General features: G+C 42.8%; 2 protein-coding genes across 4 annotated transcripts in view; one reads left to right on the forward strand and one right to left on the reverse strand.

The window, feature by feature from the left end:
• Positions 1 to 6,883: 6,883 nt before the first annotated feature.
• LOC140603768 (reticulon-3-like) lies at positions 6,884 to 14,437 on the reverse strand. Of its 3 annotated transcripts, none has more exons than XM_072774340.1 (2): positions 14,327 to 14,437; positions 6,884 to 8,250 (listed from the first exon to the last, which is right to left on the reverse strand). In XM_072774340.1, the coding sequence occupies exons 1-2, from the start codon at positions 14,419 to 14,421 to the stop codon at positions 7,689 to 7,691; spliced, it is 657 nt and encodes a 218-aa protein (XP_072630441.1). In that variant the 5' UTR covers positions 14,422 to 14,437; the 3' UTR covers positions 6,884 to 7,688. The 3 variants fall into 3 exon arrangements, 1 of the variants encoding a protein (XP_072630441.1); XR_012006756.1 differs by lacking the exon at positions 6,884 to 8,250 and adding an exon at positions 8,257 to 8,430 and having other exon boundaries at positions 14,327 to 14,431; XR_012006755.1 differs by lacking the exon at positions 6,884 to 8,250 and adding an exon at positions 8,439 to 9,923 and having other exon boundaries at positions 14,327 to 14,435.
• Positions 13,285 to 17,257, forward strand: part of DEPTOR (DEP domain containing MTOR interacting protein) — a 132,842-nt gene continuing 128,869 nt past the window's right edge. Inside the window, exon 1 of the mRNA XM_072774338.1 lies at positions 13,285 to 13,594. Within this exon, the coding sequence (XP_072630439.1) occupies positions 13,476 to 13,594 (119 nt within the window). The 5' untranslated portion in view covers positions 13,285 to 13,475. The remainder of the gene's footprint in view (positions 13,595 to 17,257) is intronic.

The raw sequence follows: 17,257 nt of genomic DNA on the forward strand, positions 1-17,257 counted from the left end.
GTGAAATTTTTCTTATATGATTTTCTTGATAACATCCCCTCCCCATGCTCCCACATTTTCTGTTCTATATCTCTGAAACACATTAGTTGGACTTTCTTATCTATACATGAAAATATCAATAATAGATATTTGGCTTTAGAAAGATCTTTCAGGTAACAGTTCAGAGGGTAGTTTAGGAATCCGGGCTTAAATCTGCGGGGGCAGACAGAAAATTTAAATACATAAATGCAGAACTAATTGATAAGCACTTGAACTGATTCTGTGACATCAGGACAAATAACAAATATTCAGAAAGTCAAATGGGTGGACCTTGTGGACAATGTGAATAGTGAGAAAGGGAGCGGAGTAGAGAAAGACTCTCAGAAGCATGGCCTCGGCAATGGGGAAGCTGTTAGTTTCCTAAAAGATGTGAAAGTGCATGGAAATCATTGCATTATTTGAAGCTGGGGAGTAACATGATCAGATTCAGATTTTTGAAAGATTATTTACTAAAACTAGCAGGTGACAGTTTGATGAGAAACCAGATATTTACATAGTTACAAAGTCTCTACCTAAAAAAAAAAAAAACCCACTTATTAATTATAAAAGAGAAAATAGAAACTTCACAATGGTAAACTCAGAGCATGTGGGAGGAGGTCATTAAGATGACAGGGCCATCATTTGACCCTCCAGCTGGACTGGAGCCTCTTCACCCCTCCCTTGTCTGTAGAATGTAAGTTCCACCCACCATTCCCACAGCAGGAGCTGTTCCAGGGACATGGCCTTGAGACAGTAAGTTGTTGAAACCATCTGGTTGGTATATATAACTAAATCCAGTTAGAGCGTTTGTATAATAAATTTTTAAGATTCTGGCCTGTGGGTGCAGATATTTCCTTGTCTTGCTTCTGCCTAAGACAAACCTCATAAGAAAGTACCCTTTCTTATGAAAAACTGCCACCTACCAACCTGGAACAGTCTGCCTCTTTCTTTAGTCCTGCCTTGCCCTCCACGTTTCCAGTGTGCAAACCAACAGAACATATGGCCTCAATTAAGTGGTCAAGGCAAACGTCACCAACACTGGGATGAGCATTGTGCACCTTCTGATATGATATATTGAGTTAATCCTGTCAAAAATGCTTAACCTGAATCTAACATAAGGAAAACCTCAGGCAGCTCAAGTTGAGGGGCATGCCAGAAAAACAAAACAAAACTGGCCTATACTCTTCAAAAATTGCAAGGTCACGAAGGACAAGAAAAACTGAGGAAACTTTCAGATTATAGGAAAGTAAAGAGACATGATAATTAAATGCAATACATAATCCTTGTTTAGATCCTGAACTAGGAAAAATTACTGCTATAAAATATATTGTTGAGCTAATTAATGAAATCTGAATATGGACTGTGGGTTAGATAGGAGTATTTTTTTTTTATCAATGTTAAATTTCCTGCTTTTGGGAAATTGTACTGTGGTTATAGAATGGATGTCCTTTTTCTTAGGAAATACACATGGAAATATTTAGGAGCGAATGAATATGATATCTGCATCTTACTCTTAAGAACTTCAAAAAAAAAAAAGAATATACATTAGATACATTGACAAAGAAAATGGTAGAAAAAGTGGGGCAAAATGTTAACCATCAATGAGTCTAAGTGTAGAAAGGCTTAGGGGAGCATCAAGCCTAGATACAAGAAGTGAGGGGTGGCTCTGGGGTAGGTATTGGGGTGATTGATTATTGAAGCTGGTAGCTCCCTCATGTCCACCCATACTAAGATAGAAGCAGCTCTGTCCATGGGCTGAAACAGTGTGTGAAATGGTCATGGAAAGGCAAGGAAATGCCCGGGGGCTAATGAATTCCAGGAGTTGGGAACAGCAACTCCCAGAAGACAAACCACCAGCAGAACTCCCTACTCAAGCTCAAGGATGGTCTTACTCCTTCCCTCAAATTTCTGGAGGTAGGGCATGCAAAACAGATGGTGAACAAATGGTGAACATTGATTCTCAAATACGAAGAAGAGAGACAACCAAGAATCACCACTTATAAAAATAAAGTAAAAAAAAAAATCACCATTTATGTATGACCAATGACATAAAAAGGAGCTATAAAAGGTCACCAGATAAAAGAGTTAAAACCAAAGGAAACAGGTAATGGAGTGAAAAATCCCACGACTTTATGATACATAAAATTAATATTTTCAGAGAGGTAAGGGATAATTCACAAATAATGGTCAACCAGAGGTCAAAGATCATTTCCCTGTTTCCCAAATGTCATTCCTATTTTTTTTTTGTCATTCCTATTTTTAATGATATATTTAGTTGCAACCTCTCAAATAAGCTCCTTCACTCATGGAATCAGAATTATCGAAGTAGAGAAGGCAAAATACAAGCCCTGAAACTGTCATAGAAATTAAGTATAGTATCACAGAAGTTAAAAACTGTACCACATGCCTGGGAGAAATTAATTCGACCTTCAAAGACTTAAAGTTGCAAGGATGGTTCCCCTCATTCACCCACTGAATTCACCGGTCTGTTCACTGCATCTGCTTGCTGAATGTAGTATTTTTTCTGTAAGCAGGTTAACACAGCCTCTAGTACATAGGATCCTAATTTAGATCTAATATATTTAACGTCATCTCAGCATCTTTATTTCCCTCTCTACCTACTGAGTTTTTTTGTTGTTTCTTATTGTCTTTCACCATCCTTCATTGGATTTATTATGTTTGGTTGGCTTTTTTCCTCCAGGGCTTTTTTTTTTTTTTTAAGATTTTATTTATTTATTCATGAGAGACACAGAGAGTAGGCAGAGACATGGGCAGAGGGAGAAGCGGGCTCCATGCCGAGAGCCCACTGTGGGTCTCCATCCTGATCCCCGGAACTCCAGGATCACGCCCTGAGCCCCTGAGCTGAAGGCAGATGCTTAACTACTGAGCCACCCAGGCGTCCCTCCTCCAACACTTTAGAAGATACATCCTATCCTGCCTCTCCTGCTGCTTTCCTTCTTCTTTGATGCCTCCTTTTTTTTAAAAAAAAATTTTTATTGGAGTTCAATTTGCCAACATATAACAAACACCCAATGCTCATCCCGCCAAGTGCCCCCCTCAGTGCCCGTCACCCAGTCACCCCAACCCCCCCCACCTCCCCTTCCACCACCCCTTGTTCATTTCCCAGAGTTAGGTGTCTCTCATGTTCTGTCACCCTCGCTGATATTTTCACTCATTTTCTCTCCTTTCCCTTTTATTCCCTTTCACTAATTTTTATATTCCTCAAATGAATAAGACCATATAATGTTTGTCCTTTTCTGATTGACTTATTTCACTCAGCATAATACCCTCCAAGTCCTTCCACGTCGAAGCAAATGATGGGTATTTGTCGTTTCTAATGGCTGAGGAATATTCCATTGTATACATAGACCACAGCTTCTTTATCCATTCATCTTTCAATGGACACCGAGGCTCCTTCCACAGTTTGGCTATTGTGGACATTGCTGCTAGAAACATCGGGGTGCAGGTGTCCTGGCGTTTCACTGCATCTGTATCTTTGGGGTAAATCCCCAGCAGTGCAATTGCTGGGTCGTAGGGCAGGTCTATTTTTAACTCTTTGAGGAACCTTCACACAGTTTTCCAGAGTGGCTGCACCAGTTCACATTCCCAACAACAGTGCAGGAGGGTTCCCCTTTCTCCACCTCCTCTCCAACATTTGTGGTTTCCTGCCTTGTTAATTTTCCCCATTCTCACTGGTGGTTTTGATTTGTATTTCCCTGATGGCAAGTGATGAGGAGCATTTTCTCATGTGCTTGTTGGCCATGTCTGTGTCTTCCTCTGTGAGATTTCTGTTCATGTCTTTTGCCCATTTCATGATTGGATTGTTTGTTTCTTTGCTGTTGAGTTTAATAAGTTCTTTATAGATCTTGGAAACTAGCCCTTTATCTGATATGTCATTTGCAAATATCTTCTCCCATTCTGTAGGTTGTCTTTTAGTTTCGCTGACTGTTTCTTTTCTGTGCAGAAGCTTCTTATCTTGATGAAGTCCCAATAATTCATTTTTGATGCCTCCTTGTAGCATTGGGGCACGCGGGCTCTCTGTGAGGTCTTTACTCGCTCCATCATGCCTCCTGCCATTTGGGGATCTGTTTGCCTGGCATGTTCTTTCTTCACTTCCTTTTTTGTTTGGTTAGCACCTGTTAGTTCTCTCACTGAACACTGTGGGTAGAATTTTCTGAGATGCTGAAAATATTCTGTATTTGCACAGTCCAACATATTAGCTACCAACCACACGTGGCTTTTGAGTATTGAAATATGGATAATGTAAATTAGGAATCGAATTTTAAATTTCATCTGATTTTAGTTAATTTAAATTTAAAAAGCTACATGTGGCTAGTGGGTATGGCTCCAGGTCAATAATCACTTCTCGGAAATCTTTCATGACCTCCCTGATTAGGCAAAGCCTCTCTAATATATACTGTCATGGCAGCAGGTACTTCTCATTTTTAGATTTTAAGTAAGTTGCAATTTTGTTTACTGTGTGATTACCTAACATCTTTCTTCCTCTCTTTCTCCTTTTCTCTTTTTCTCTTTTGTCTCTAAGAGCCCATGTGAGTGAGTGATGAAGGTGGCTGGGTTTGCGAAGTAATTTTTGAGATACAATGGACAATAGTAGCTATTTGATTAGACATGAGGAATAAGAAGAGGGGAATGAATCAAAGATGAATTCTAGGTTTCTGTGGGAGCAACTGCATTTCCTCTTATTTACGACATGTTGTAGGAAGGGTAGGAATAGATTTGGGGTGAGATATGATGAGTACTGGATTTGATTTGTGGTGATTAAGGTGAGAATACACAAGGGAGGATATGTCTTGAAATCGGATTTAGATCTTGGAGTTGGGATCAAGGTCTGACTAGGAGCTAAAAGATAAAGCTTTTAGATATACAGTGATTCCAAGGGTGCCTATAAATGAGATCACCCAGGGAGAGTGTGATGTATGGAGGGAAAAGTTTTCCTTTCTTCCCTTCTAGGTTCTTTGGCTTGTCTAACAATTAAATTGACATAAGAGATTCACAAGAGAGAAACAAATTTAATTCATACATATGAGAGCTCATAGAAATATGAGACTCAAAGTGACTAAAGCAGGCAGTTTTTTGTACCTCTTAGACAAGACAATTGACATAATCAAGTTTGGGCACGGGGTAGTAAATTAGTAAAGAAGTGATAGGGTTTATTTATACAGTGTTCTCAACTCTAAATTCCCTCTCTGGTGATATGGGGATGGATCTCTCTATCTCCTGGTGCAGGGAGGGTACCGTTCACAAGGCAGATTTATTTCCTGTTTTCAAGGAGTCAAAGGAGGGTCAGAGAGGCCTTCTTATACCAGCTGTTTCTTGTGTTAACTTCAATTCAAAATTATCAGTAAGCCCAAGTGGCATACTTGGGGGCAGCCTGCCCTGGACTTCATCAGTGACTTTAGAAACTCAGCTAAAAAATGAAGTGTAAGCCTTGAAAGAAATACCTCCTTGGGGTTCCTGCCTGACTCAGTCAGTAGAGCCATGGGACTCTCAATCTCAGGTTTCTGAGTTCAAGCCCCATATTGGGTTGGGCATGCATGGAGCCTACTTAAGTTGGAAAGAAAGGAAGAAAGAATTATTTCCCTAAGGATGTAGTCTCAGGGAATAATAATAAAATAACAAAATAATTCCATTTGATAGGAGAAATGAAATTAAGTAGTGTCTTGGAAACTATATTACTTTGTTTTTACTTAAAATAATTTCAGGTAAGGAATTTCTGATTCACACCAAGATGTATTTGATTCTATAGGAAATACAGTAGTTTTTAAACTGTACATTCTTAAACTTTTGAAGCTTTGCTTATAAAACAGTCAGGATTTTGCCCACTAGATGGTGGTATTGTATCATGTTTCACAGACTGGGCCTGTTTTGCCCTGAAAAAGAGATGGAATACTGGTTAAAATATTTACTGAATCAAGCACAGAACCGGGCATCCTGTATGTTATCTTAAGTCATCTTTGTAATAATGTAAGTCAGATCATGGCATTCCTTCATTCAAAATCCACCAGTAGGGGATCCCTGGGTGGCTCAGCGGTTTAGCGCCTGCCTTTGGCCCAGGGCCTGATCCTGAAGTCCCGGGATCGAGTCCCACGTCAGGCTCCCTGCATGGAGCCTGCTTCTCCCTCTGCCTGTGTCTCTGCCTCTCTCTCTCTCTCTCTCTCTATCATTAATAAATAAATAAATAAATAAATCTTTAAAAAAACAAAAAACAAACAAACAAAAAACAACAAAATCCACCAGTGTTCTCAATATAAGCTTTTGGTGTACATAAAAAAAAATCAATATGATGTCCTTACACTGGAGTATAAGGAAGAAAATCATCTATAACAAGATAAAATGTATTTTAATATTTAAGTGACTGAAGAAGGTCTAGTGAGGTGATCAGATGTTCACAACTATTTATAATGAATAGTTTTAGAACAACAGAAGACAGTAGTTTACTGAGCATTGCCATCACTTCTTTTTTTATATTTGGCACTCTAAAATTTGGTTAAATAATATATTGCTATACAAACACACATAGAATCACCACACATGGAATCGCTAACAAATGCAGACTGAAAAAGGTGTGGTGTACTTGTAGCGTGTTTACCACATAAATGACAAATGAAACAATTTTATCTAATGATGAACATTTCTTGGTAAAGTTCTGAGCAAACTACAATTTTTTCTCAGTGTACATAGTAATTGCATTTCCAGACAAGTCAGAATTATATTAAAATTGTGCAAAAAAGATCTTGTGTTTCTGTGTAAAACCAAATTAGGTTCTAAACTCAGATAACAGCAAACAGGTTTTTGAACTACAAGAATATCCCATAGGACCTGGGAAAGACAGGATTTAGGACAATTCTTTTTTTTTTTTACAGCAGTTACAGACATGTATTTCATAATAAGAAAAGTATAACCATATTTATTAAACTCGAGGTGAGGTGGGCAGGGAAGAGGGAGGAAAAAGCACACTCAGGAATGAGTCCTCAAACTAAAGCTCAGAACTGGTGCCCACAAGAAATGACACAGACACCACCCTCCCAAATGGCAGAGATTTTCCTTTCCTAGGGGTGAGTGGGAGGGGAGGGTCATCCCAGCCCCACCTTCCATGTCCATCCTTGGTTCCTAGATGGCATTCCAGGAATCAATAACTCTCACTATTGTCTACAGGTTATTCATACAGTTGGAAGTTCTATCATTACGTGAAGAAGAGAAATTGTAGGAATAGCTGCTCACATTGTGGGGCAGGAAGATGGGATCAGAAGGCTGCCAAAAAACCCACAGGAAGGAATCCCACTCTTGTCCTCAGATAATTTCCTCATAAGTTAATCATTATTTCTTAACTTAAAAATAAAGGTAAAACTCTGATAGGAAGCTGCATAAGACTAGTCCTTGAGAACTGGACAGCAGAGTCCAAGAGCAGAGCTTTATCTTTCATTTTCTCTTTGACCTCCAATCTCTCCCCTTTCAAGCTACAAGTAAAAGCTCCACCATCATTAAGGTACTGATTTAGCCTATTAATTTGACTCTCTCTTTATTCTTTTGGGTTCTAAGATATCAGTTCCTTTTTTAGTGCAACAATTCTTGTGCTTGATACTGAGGGTAAAGGGAAAGGAGGGGAGAAAACACCAAATTAAGAAAAAGAAGCTTGGAATGCAGTTCCTTCAGAGTACACGTAATAACGTTATAACTATTAAGTGGTGTTTTAGTAACTGTTGCATTTCTGGTTCCCATATACTTATTCCGCCTTTTTTTTTTTTTTTTTCAATTCCAGGGAGTTTTGCTTGTATCTTTTCAACAATTGACTTGGTCTGATCGCGGGCAATGCCAACATAGTGATCAATCTGGGTCTTGTACTTCTCACAGTCAATGGGGACACTGAAAATGAGCAGTTCGGCAAGAATCAGAAGGGTGATTCCATTGAAAACGGCACCAACGTAGGTCATTAGCCACACGAAAACATTCAGCTTCAAGGAGTCAACCAAATCTTCCACCAGAAAGAGACGAATAATGAGTTTCAGGGCCCTGTTGGTGTGCACCATGGCAGCATTCACGTGATTATGGAAAGCTTCTGAGGACACAGCAATGTCTACATCCAGGTAGGCTTTGAATGGATGGCCCTCTTCTGATTTCTGTATACCTTGGATGACAGACTTGTACAGCCTGAAGCTGATGGTGACAGAAGAGCCAGGACGAAGTAAGAAACCACACTGATGACACTGAAAGCTGCCAGGGGGAGAGCAGCATGATCAGTGTGGTGTCAGAGACAAACCCAGTCTTCTTCACATCTTTCCAGAAAATCAGATCCTGCACCGCACAGGAGGGCGCTGAGGGTAAGGCCCCGGAGGACGGAGGACGAGGAGGAGATGGATGGGGACTGAGTGGCCGCCTACGGCTCCGTCTTGGCTGCACAAGCAAAGGCAGGAGAGGGGTGAAGAGAGATATGGGGCGGGAGAGAGGGAGGGGAAAGAAAATAATCGGGCAGCTGGCTCTCGAAAGTCCCTTCTCTCCTGCTGCTTCGAGGACAGACTCTGACAGCTGGACAATTCTTTATGAACTGCTGTCCCAGGAAAATGAGAAAATGAGGATTTCTAGTTCCTGCTCACTAAAAGCCACTAGCATTCCTAATACTGTGACAAACCATCTAAATTTCCAAAAGTGCCTTCTTGAAGATGGTCCTGGACTCATAGGAGACTTACCGTCATTTAGTGTCTTTGCAAAATCAACCAGTAGGTGACAGTATATACCAAAGTATTGTATTTTCACTGCCCTTACACCCTTAATAACCTCTCCTCCTCAGGGAAAAATCATGGAGACTCTTAACTATAGGAAACAAACAGGGTTGCTGGAGGGAAGGTGGGGGGGGATGGGGTAACTGGGTGATGGACATTAAGGAGGGCACATGAAGTGATGAGCACTGGGTGTTATACGCAACTGGTAAATTTATTGAACACTACATCTGAAACTAATGAGGTACCAAATATTGGCTAATTGAATTTAGATTAAAAAAAAGAACTTCTTGGGAGTTAAGCAGGATTGGGATTGTAGGACAAGAGGATCTCACATTTCTTGATAATGTTTGATTTCTGTCACTACAAAAAAGATGAATCAAACACGACAAAAATATTAAAAATGGATGTGAATGATGACACATGGACATTTTATTTTTCCTCTCCCTTTACATTTATTTTTCCCTTCTTAAAGGATCTATTGACAGAAATATCTGGACAGGCTATTATTAAATCATCACTTTGCTTCTATTCACAGAGAATAAAAATCATGGCAGCTGAGGAATAGATAGAGACTCCTATTAACGGTTAAAAAGCAATGGAAACCCTATGATGTCATGAGAAGGCATAGGGAAGAACAACACATCGCTTGAGGGAGGCCAAGAAGTCATCACAGAGAAGGTGGGGTTTGAGTTCACCTTTAAGATCAGATGGGAACAATATTGGTGTATACAAAGAGGCAATAACAATATCCATAGCTACTGTGTTATGAAGCTTCAGAGTTGACAATATTCTTTCACACACTTTATTCAAGTTCATCTTCTCATGTTGCTGCTTACTCTTAACCAGTACTACTAAAAGTTCAGTCGGCCAATGGGTGACCATTACCAATATTGAGAGACATAGAGACAGACATTGAGAGAGATATTTATACCAATTTGACAATTTGCTATCTGTTGACCACAACAATAACACATTTGGTCTGTGTTTTGTCCATTTAAAAATTTCATTTCTATTATACTTTATCAAAATGTCAATCTTCAATGGATTGAAAACACATGCACGCATACATCACAAAAACACCTGGTCTTCATCTACCAAAAGTTTGAGCAGCGCTGGCTTCAGATCGCCAAAACAGCCAGAAGGCATGAAGCAGGTGAGTAGGGCAAGCTAGAAGAAAAAGGCTTACATTTAATAGTTTCCACTTGTAACAAGTGTGCTCATTAAATTTTATTCAGTCCTTCCCAAAACCCAATGGGATTAGTAGTATGGTCTTGATTTTACAAAAGAGAGCAGAAATTAGAGATGATAATGAACTTGCCCCAGCGGAGCCAGGGATCAACCTGAGATCTGTTAGAATTTTCAGCCCTTTTAAGATCTTCATACTCGGTTTAATCACCATGTCAGTGCCCATCCTTCAACCAGCAACACCTATAGACCATGATCTATTCTGGGACAGTTGCTCCTGAGCTCATGGACTCAGCATGGGTGCTCACATGTCCTCAGGAGTCAGAACAATCTTGCCCTAATTTAGGAAAAAGGATCTGTCTTCTGACCCAGTAGAGCATGGTGTGTCTCATATGTCAAAAGAAAGGTTGAAAGGGAGACAGAACATGAGAGACTCCTAACTCTGGGAGACGAACTAGGGGTGGAGGAAGGGGAGGTGGGAGGGGGCTGGGGGTGACTGGGTGATGGGCACTGAGGGGGACACTTGATGGGAAGAGCACTGGGTGTTATTGCATATGTTGGCAAATTGAACACCAATAAAAAATAAATTTACAAAAAAAAAAAAAAAGAAAGGTAGGTTGAAACAATGACAGCAAACCAGTCTTCACTTCCCATTCACATGTACACACACAGAAAACCCTTCTCATCAAGCAAGAGAATTAAATTCTGCTCTTTCTCACTGGAGCAGTACTAGGTCTTTTCCTGACTTGAATTTTTTTTCCTTATGTTGAGGTGCTTTTTTAAAATCATAAACTTTCATGATAAAAGGTTTTATCATGTTTTTTATCATAAACTATTAAACAAGAAAGTATTTTGCAAAAACCATTTCTTTTCATTTTTCAGATAAAGAAAGTTGCCTAAATGTAAATGAAAAACACAACTAGGGATCCCTGGGTGGCGCAGCGGTTTAGCGCCTGCCTTTGGCCTGGGGCGCGATCCTGGAGACCCGGGATCGAATCCCACGTCGGGCTCCCGGTGCATGGAGCCTGCTTCTCCCTCTGCCTATGTCTCTGCCTCTCTCTGTGTGTGACTATCATAAGTAAACAAACAAAAAACACAACTAGATTTAAAGGAAGAAAAAAAGACAATCAAGAGTAGTGATGATTTACAATACATAGCCAGAGCTTTTGAATAAAAATGTTGAGCGATAGATAATGAAGAATTTGTAATACCTTAATTTTTTCATTCTGCACTTTCAAAAAGCTTAAAATCATCAAATAAAAGAGAGATTTAGGGTGGCCAGGTCTGTACTTCTCCTTCCTTCATTTTCAAGGCCTACTAATAATTTAAAAATTAGAGATAATGTGAGAAAAGGTGTTTTACCTTGCACCAAAAACTCCTCCTGGAAAGTATCTGACAAGAATTTCTTCTCCTTCTTCTCTTTCCTCCTCTTTTTCCTCCTCCTCCTCCTTCCTTTTCTTCTTATTAAAACCAGTAAAGAGGGATCCCTGGGTGGCTCAGCGGTTTAGTGCCTGCCTTTGGCCCAGGGTGTGATCCTGGAGACCCAGGATCGAGTTCTGCATGGGACTCCCTGCACGGAGCCTGCTTCTGTCTCTGCATCTCTCTCTCTCTCTCCCTATGTCTATCATGAATAAATAAATAAAATATTTAAAAAAATAAAAGCAGTAAAGATATTAAAGAGAACTTTTAAACACATATTATGTACATGAAAGCTTCACACAATGTTATTAAGCCACACAACATCCATATAAGGTAGGAATTATTATTCCTGTCAGGAGATGGAGGCTCTGAGAAGGTAAGCAGCACATTCTATGTTATACAATTAAAACGTAAGTGACAGCCAGCTGTTAAGCTCATTAATTCTGGGACCTCTACTTCTGTTAAATGATTTTTTAAAATATTTTATTTATTTATTCATGAGAGACACAGGAGAGAGAAAGGCAGAGACACAGGCAGAGGGAGAGGGACTCAATCCCGGGACTCCAGGATCAACCCCTGGGCTGAAGGCAGCGCTAAACCGCTGAGCCACCTGGGCCGCCCTGTTAAATGATTTTTATATATTATACAGAATGAAGCTCTTAGAATAACATTCATTTTGAACTATGTCTTGCTTGCTCTACACTTTTGCCATGGTTTATTTTAAAAGTTATAAAAGTTAGATAATTTCTCTTGTGAAAGAATTGCCTAATTGCTATCGTCGAATTTATAAGAGAGTTGGACAATTGTTCTCTTTCTGGAGTATGGTTGAGCATAACCTTGAGAGTCTCCAGACCTAGGGCTCAAGGGCTGCCTAACGGACTTTCTAGGTGTGAAATCTAGGCAGATCACTTCACCTTTGCATGTTTAAGATTTTCCAATTGTATGTTGACAATAATAATACCCAACTCTCAGGGTTTTTGTGAGGATAAAGTAAATAATATAAAGTGCTTAACAACATATAAAGCACACAATAAATGCTCAATGAATTGTTGTAAATTTTAAGTAATGATCTTGTAGAATGTTGGAAAAGGCTACGGTGATCTTTAAAAACAAATGACAAGAAGAAAACACAACAATAAAATACAATAAGCCTGAAGGAGAGTGGGTATAAACAGTTTTGAGTAGAATTGGTATAAAATATACAAAGAAAATCATTTGTTTCTCCACAGCCCTCCCATTTTCATTTTTTATTCTGTAGACTTACAACAAATCTGCAATTAAAAGATTGTCTTTCCATATAGTTTTCACTAAAAGAAAAAAAAATCCCATATACCTGTAAAGGTGCAGAGACGTATATATATATGCAAAAATTGTTAAAAGCTGCATAAAACCTCAACACACAGATACCCCTTTACTCTAATGCAGTAGATGTCAACAAGTGGCAGCCACAATTATCTTTATTTTGCAAAAGAAGAAAATGAAGATGAAGCACATTTTGGTAGGAAATTACAGGCGCGGAGCCGGATCCCAGGTCTGCCTGATTCCCAGGCCCGCGTTCTTTATTGATTACGCTCTGAGGTTAGGAAGCTGCCTCTGGTGCAGGGGGATGGGGACGAGAATGCCTAATTTCACCCACCGCTGCGGTGACGTGTGGATCCTCCAGTGCTCACTATTTAGCTATTTTGCTCGTGTTTTTACTCGGGCCATTTGGAGCACAGACAGGATGATAGCAACACCTTTACGCCTGTCACCTCCTGGCCTGTCCGCAAGGCCCCGCCGCGCGCTCGGAGGGGACGGCCCCGGGCAGGTGGCCGCCGGGGCCCGCAGCACCGGCCCCGCAGCCCCGGAGCCCCGCCCACATGTTTATATTTTGCTCCCTCGGCCCCGCCCCCGGCCACGCGGGGCTCCAGCCGCCGCCCCCGAAGCCCGAGTCCCAGGGGCGGACCAGCCTCGCGCTCCAGCCCACCCACCGGGATTCCCTCCGCAGCCAATCGCGGCTGAGCCGCCGGCCTGCCCCTAACAAAGATGGCGGGGGAGGCCTCCGTAGGGGCAGGCTGATTTAACACCCAAACCCGCGGCGGCTAAGGAAGACAGTGGGAGCGACGCGGCGCGAGCATGGAGGGCGGCAGCGGGGGCAGCGGCGGCAGCGACGGCAGCACGGGCGGGAGCGGCGGGGCGCAGCAAAGGGAGCTGGAGCGCATGGCTGAGGTCCTGGTCACCGGGGAGCAGCTACGGTAAGGCGCGGGGCGGCGCCGGGGCGCGCCCGGGGGCGCCGCCAGCCCGTGTCGGCAGCAGCCCGGCGCGCACACGCGCTGGCTCGGGCGGGCGGTGCGCCCCTGCCCGGCTGCTGCAGCCCGGCGCCCTGCGGTCTGCACGCGCGCAGGGGAGCGGGGGTGCGCGCTGCGCCTCGGCCGCCGCTGCAGCCCTGCGCCCCGCGCGCGCTCCGCCGGGCACCTGCGCGCTGCCGGGCCTCCGGGCTGCCGGCCGACCCCTCGGGCGTCGGGAGGGCGAGGGGCTGGGTGTGCGCCCCAGGCGCTGCAGCCCTCCAGCCTCCTCGACGGGAGGGCCAACCCGGCCATTGCCTCCACTCGGGGCTTTCCACTTGGCCGGCAAGCCCCGCTGCGCTCCTCCGACCCTCGGCGTTTGCATCTGTAAAATGAGGCTGATCGCCCGGACCCCCTTGACGGGGCGTTGTGTGTGTGTGTGTGTCGGGGGGGGCGCTAAACCCCAGGTTCGGAAAAACGCCCAGCACTAAATCGGCACGGCCTCCTCCGTCGTCGGCCGGTCCGCGAGGGGGCGTGGAGGCACCCTGTCCCGGCGCCCTGCAGCCCCGCCAGCTCCGCCAGCGCACAGGTTTTGCAGAGCAGAGTCCACAGGCCCCGGGCTGCTGCAGGAATTAGGAAGCGACCGGCCTCACCGCACCCGGGACAGGCAGTGAACCCCAGATCCCAGCCCCCTCCCCTTACCGATTCGCATCCCATCCTGGCCATCCTTGGATTGGTGTTTGAGTAATGGACTTCTGCGGTCTGACCAGTTCCGCAGCTGCCCGTCGTACGGTCATAAATCAGTTTGCCGTGGGCGGGGGGTGGGGGGGGGGGTGGGGGGACTGGCTCTGAAGCCAGTTTGAGCTGCAACTTGCGTGCCGGCCCCTGGCCCAGCTGGAACGGGGCGCGTGCCCGTTCCTTCTGAAGCTTGGCCCGAATCTCCAGGCTCATTTTGGTTTCTAGACGCTCAGTTTCGGGACCTGAAGGAGAGGTCATCTTTGCAAAGGGTCTATGAAGGTTTAGTAACCACTTTGCTTGCAGCAGTTACATTGAGGAAGTAAATGTTGGAAGTTAGGGTTTGTTGAGTTTAACGTTATAGAAGGCAAATTGCACTCTTCAATCCCTCAATGATTTTTAAATGCGTAATCAAAATTAAAGGGAATAAAGGCTTGCTTTTCCTTCATCAAGAGTATTTTCTCATTGAATAAAAATTAAAGCTTTCCTGATTCAATCTGAAACATTTGCTTTTTAATAATTTATTTGCTTCTCATTACTGTATCCTCTTTTTTGAAGACCTCAGTTGGGTACTTTTCATTTTTTTTTTTTAAGAAGGATTCATTTATTTATTTGAGAGGAGGAGAGGGGCAAAGGGAGAGAGAAAACAGACTCCTCGCTGAGAGCCAACCAGTCTCACCACCCTGAGATCACGACTTGAGCCAAAACCAAGAGTCAGACAACCAACTGGGCCACCCAGGCGCCCTGCATTTCTTTTAAAATAACAAACTGCATGGTGCCTCTCTTTGACCAGTAAGCACGTAAGCCCTCAAGAGGCAACTTGAATGCCCCTTCTTTGGAGGGTCTTCAGTTGTTATTCCCCTCTTCCTGTACTGCAGTAGGGTTGAGGGCCACGCTTAGCTTGGTGGAAAGAAGAAAGGAGGCTCTCTCTCTTTCACTCAAGAGTTAGACCTGGGTTTGATTTTCTGCTTAGCCACTTTGTAGCCAGTGGTCACCCTTAAGTTTCCAAGACAGCTGCTAGAGTGAGTCCTGGGTTTGCCCTTTACAGAAGCTTGAGACCATGAACAAGTTACTTAACTACGAATGCTGGGTAATAATGGAACCTACCTCCTAGTGTTATGAGGATTAGATGAGTTAGTGCTTAGAACAGTGCTTGGGGGCGCCTGGGTGGCTCAGTCCGTAAAGCAGCTACATTTGGTTCAGGTCATGATCCCTGGATCCTGGAATGGAGCCCCACGTCCGCTGAGCAGGGAGCTTGCTTCTCCCTCTCACCTCCACTGGTGTTCTCTTGCTATCTCTGTCTCTCTCAAAGAAATAGATAAAATATTAAGAAAAAAAAAAAAAGAACAACAGCACCTGGTATATAGTAAGCACCATGTCCGCATTAGCTATTATAGCTCTGTGACCTTGGACAAGTTAACTCACTTCTCTGAGCCTTTGTTTCCTCATCTATAAAGTGGCAATGAAGATAAGCACTTCATGGGGTTGTTGTGGGAATTTGCCCTTGAGCTTCTGTACTAATGAGCATTCAACAATGGTTGCTGGAATTAATCAGTATTATTGGTTTATGCATGTCACCACATGTGACTTTCAGCCAAGCGAGATCTGCCAGGAAGGATTGGGTGGTGGTTAAGAACATGGGGTATAGAATCAGGCTGCCTGGGTTCTTACTTGCCTCCACCATTGTTGAATAGTTCTGTGACTTTGGGGTCAATTTACTTAATGCTCTGTGCCTGTTTCCACATCTCTTGCAAGAATATTGTGAAGATTAAATGAGATGGTCTATGTGAAGGGCTTAGAAAATTTTGTTTACGATTTAAATTTACTTTGTAATCATTGCTTTTTAAGTCTCAACCATGTTAGCACTGGGTCTAGCACATAGTTATTACTCAATACATATTTGAGTGACTAGTAGTATACATGATTAAATATGCTACAGTACAGATGATATGTTCAGAATTTAGGGATGTAAGTATGCCCTGGCTTCTTGTTACTGGAGGAACCTCTCATGAAGGGGTGGGGATGCAACCATCCTCGAAAGCCGTGTCACAACACGTCCTAACATCCTGAGCTGCTGTGACTGGGGGGACTTCATGATGTGCAGGCCTCCTACCTGTTTCGCATACAACTCCCTTTTGTCTTCCCTTACTTTCCCATTGCTTTCTTGATCATCAGAGATGAGGCAGATGAAAGTGATGAGAAATGGGGACACCAAGGATTGGGATTTGAAATAAAAAATTTGGCTTCCAGGCCCAGCTCTGTGCATTTTATTTAATGCTTATTAAATAAAGACACTTTAATATTCATGAAACACATGTATGTATATACGTATGTACATATTTTTAACCATATTCCCTTGACCAAGTCAGCCACTCTGGGCCTCAGTCTACCTGCAGAATGGGAATAGTAATATCCTTCCACATAAGATTTGTGGTGTTGGATCAAATGGGCTAGAATGTGGGAGGGAACTTTGTAAAATAAATCATAGACCCAGATTAGTTCTTGTTGGTCTGATTATTGTAAGCTCCAGCTATGAAACTGAGGGCTGGCTCTACAATCCTGACACTTTGAAGGGCAGTTGGCTGTCTAAGGACGTGAAATTAACAAACTTAGAAACCTCTCCTGCTTCCTTTTCCAGCCTGACTATGGGGTCCTTTTCGTAATCTCTTCATTCTTTCCCTTTTCAGAAAAGATTTTACTTCCTTGAATAATGTATTTTTATGGTTTTGCATCTTAAAAGTGCATTGGGGTACCATTTTCTACTGACGCGATGGCTATAATAACAAAGACAGTAGTAAGTGTTGACAAGGATGTGGAGAAATTGGAACCTCTATATACCACTGGTGGGCAGGTAAAATGATACAGCCACTTTGGAAAACAGTCTGGCATTTCCTCTAA

This window comes from Canis lupus, chromosome 14 (genome assembly GCF_048164855.1).
Source record: "Canis lupus baileyi chromosome 14, mCanLup2.hap1, whole genome shotgun sequence".
Classification (NCBI taxonomy): domain Eukaryota; kingdom Metazoa; phylum Chordata; class Mammalia; order Carnivora; family Canidae; genus Canis; species Canis lupus.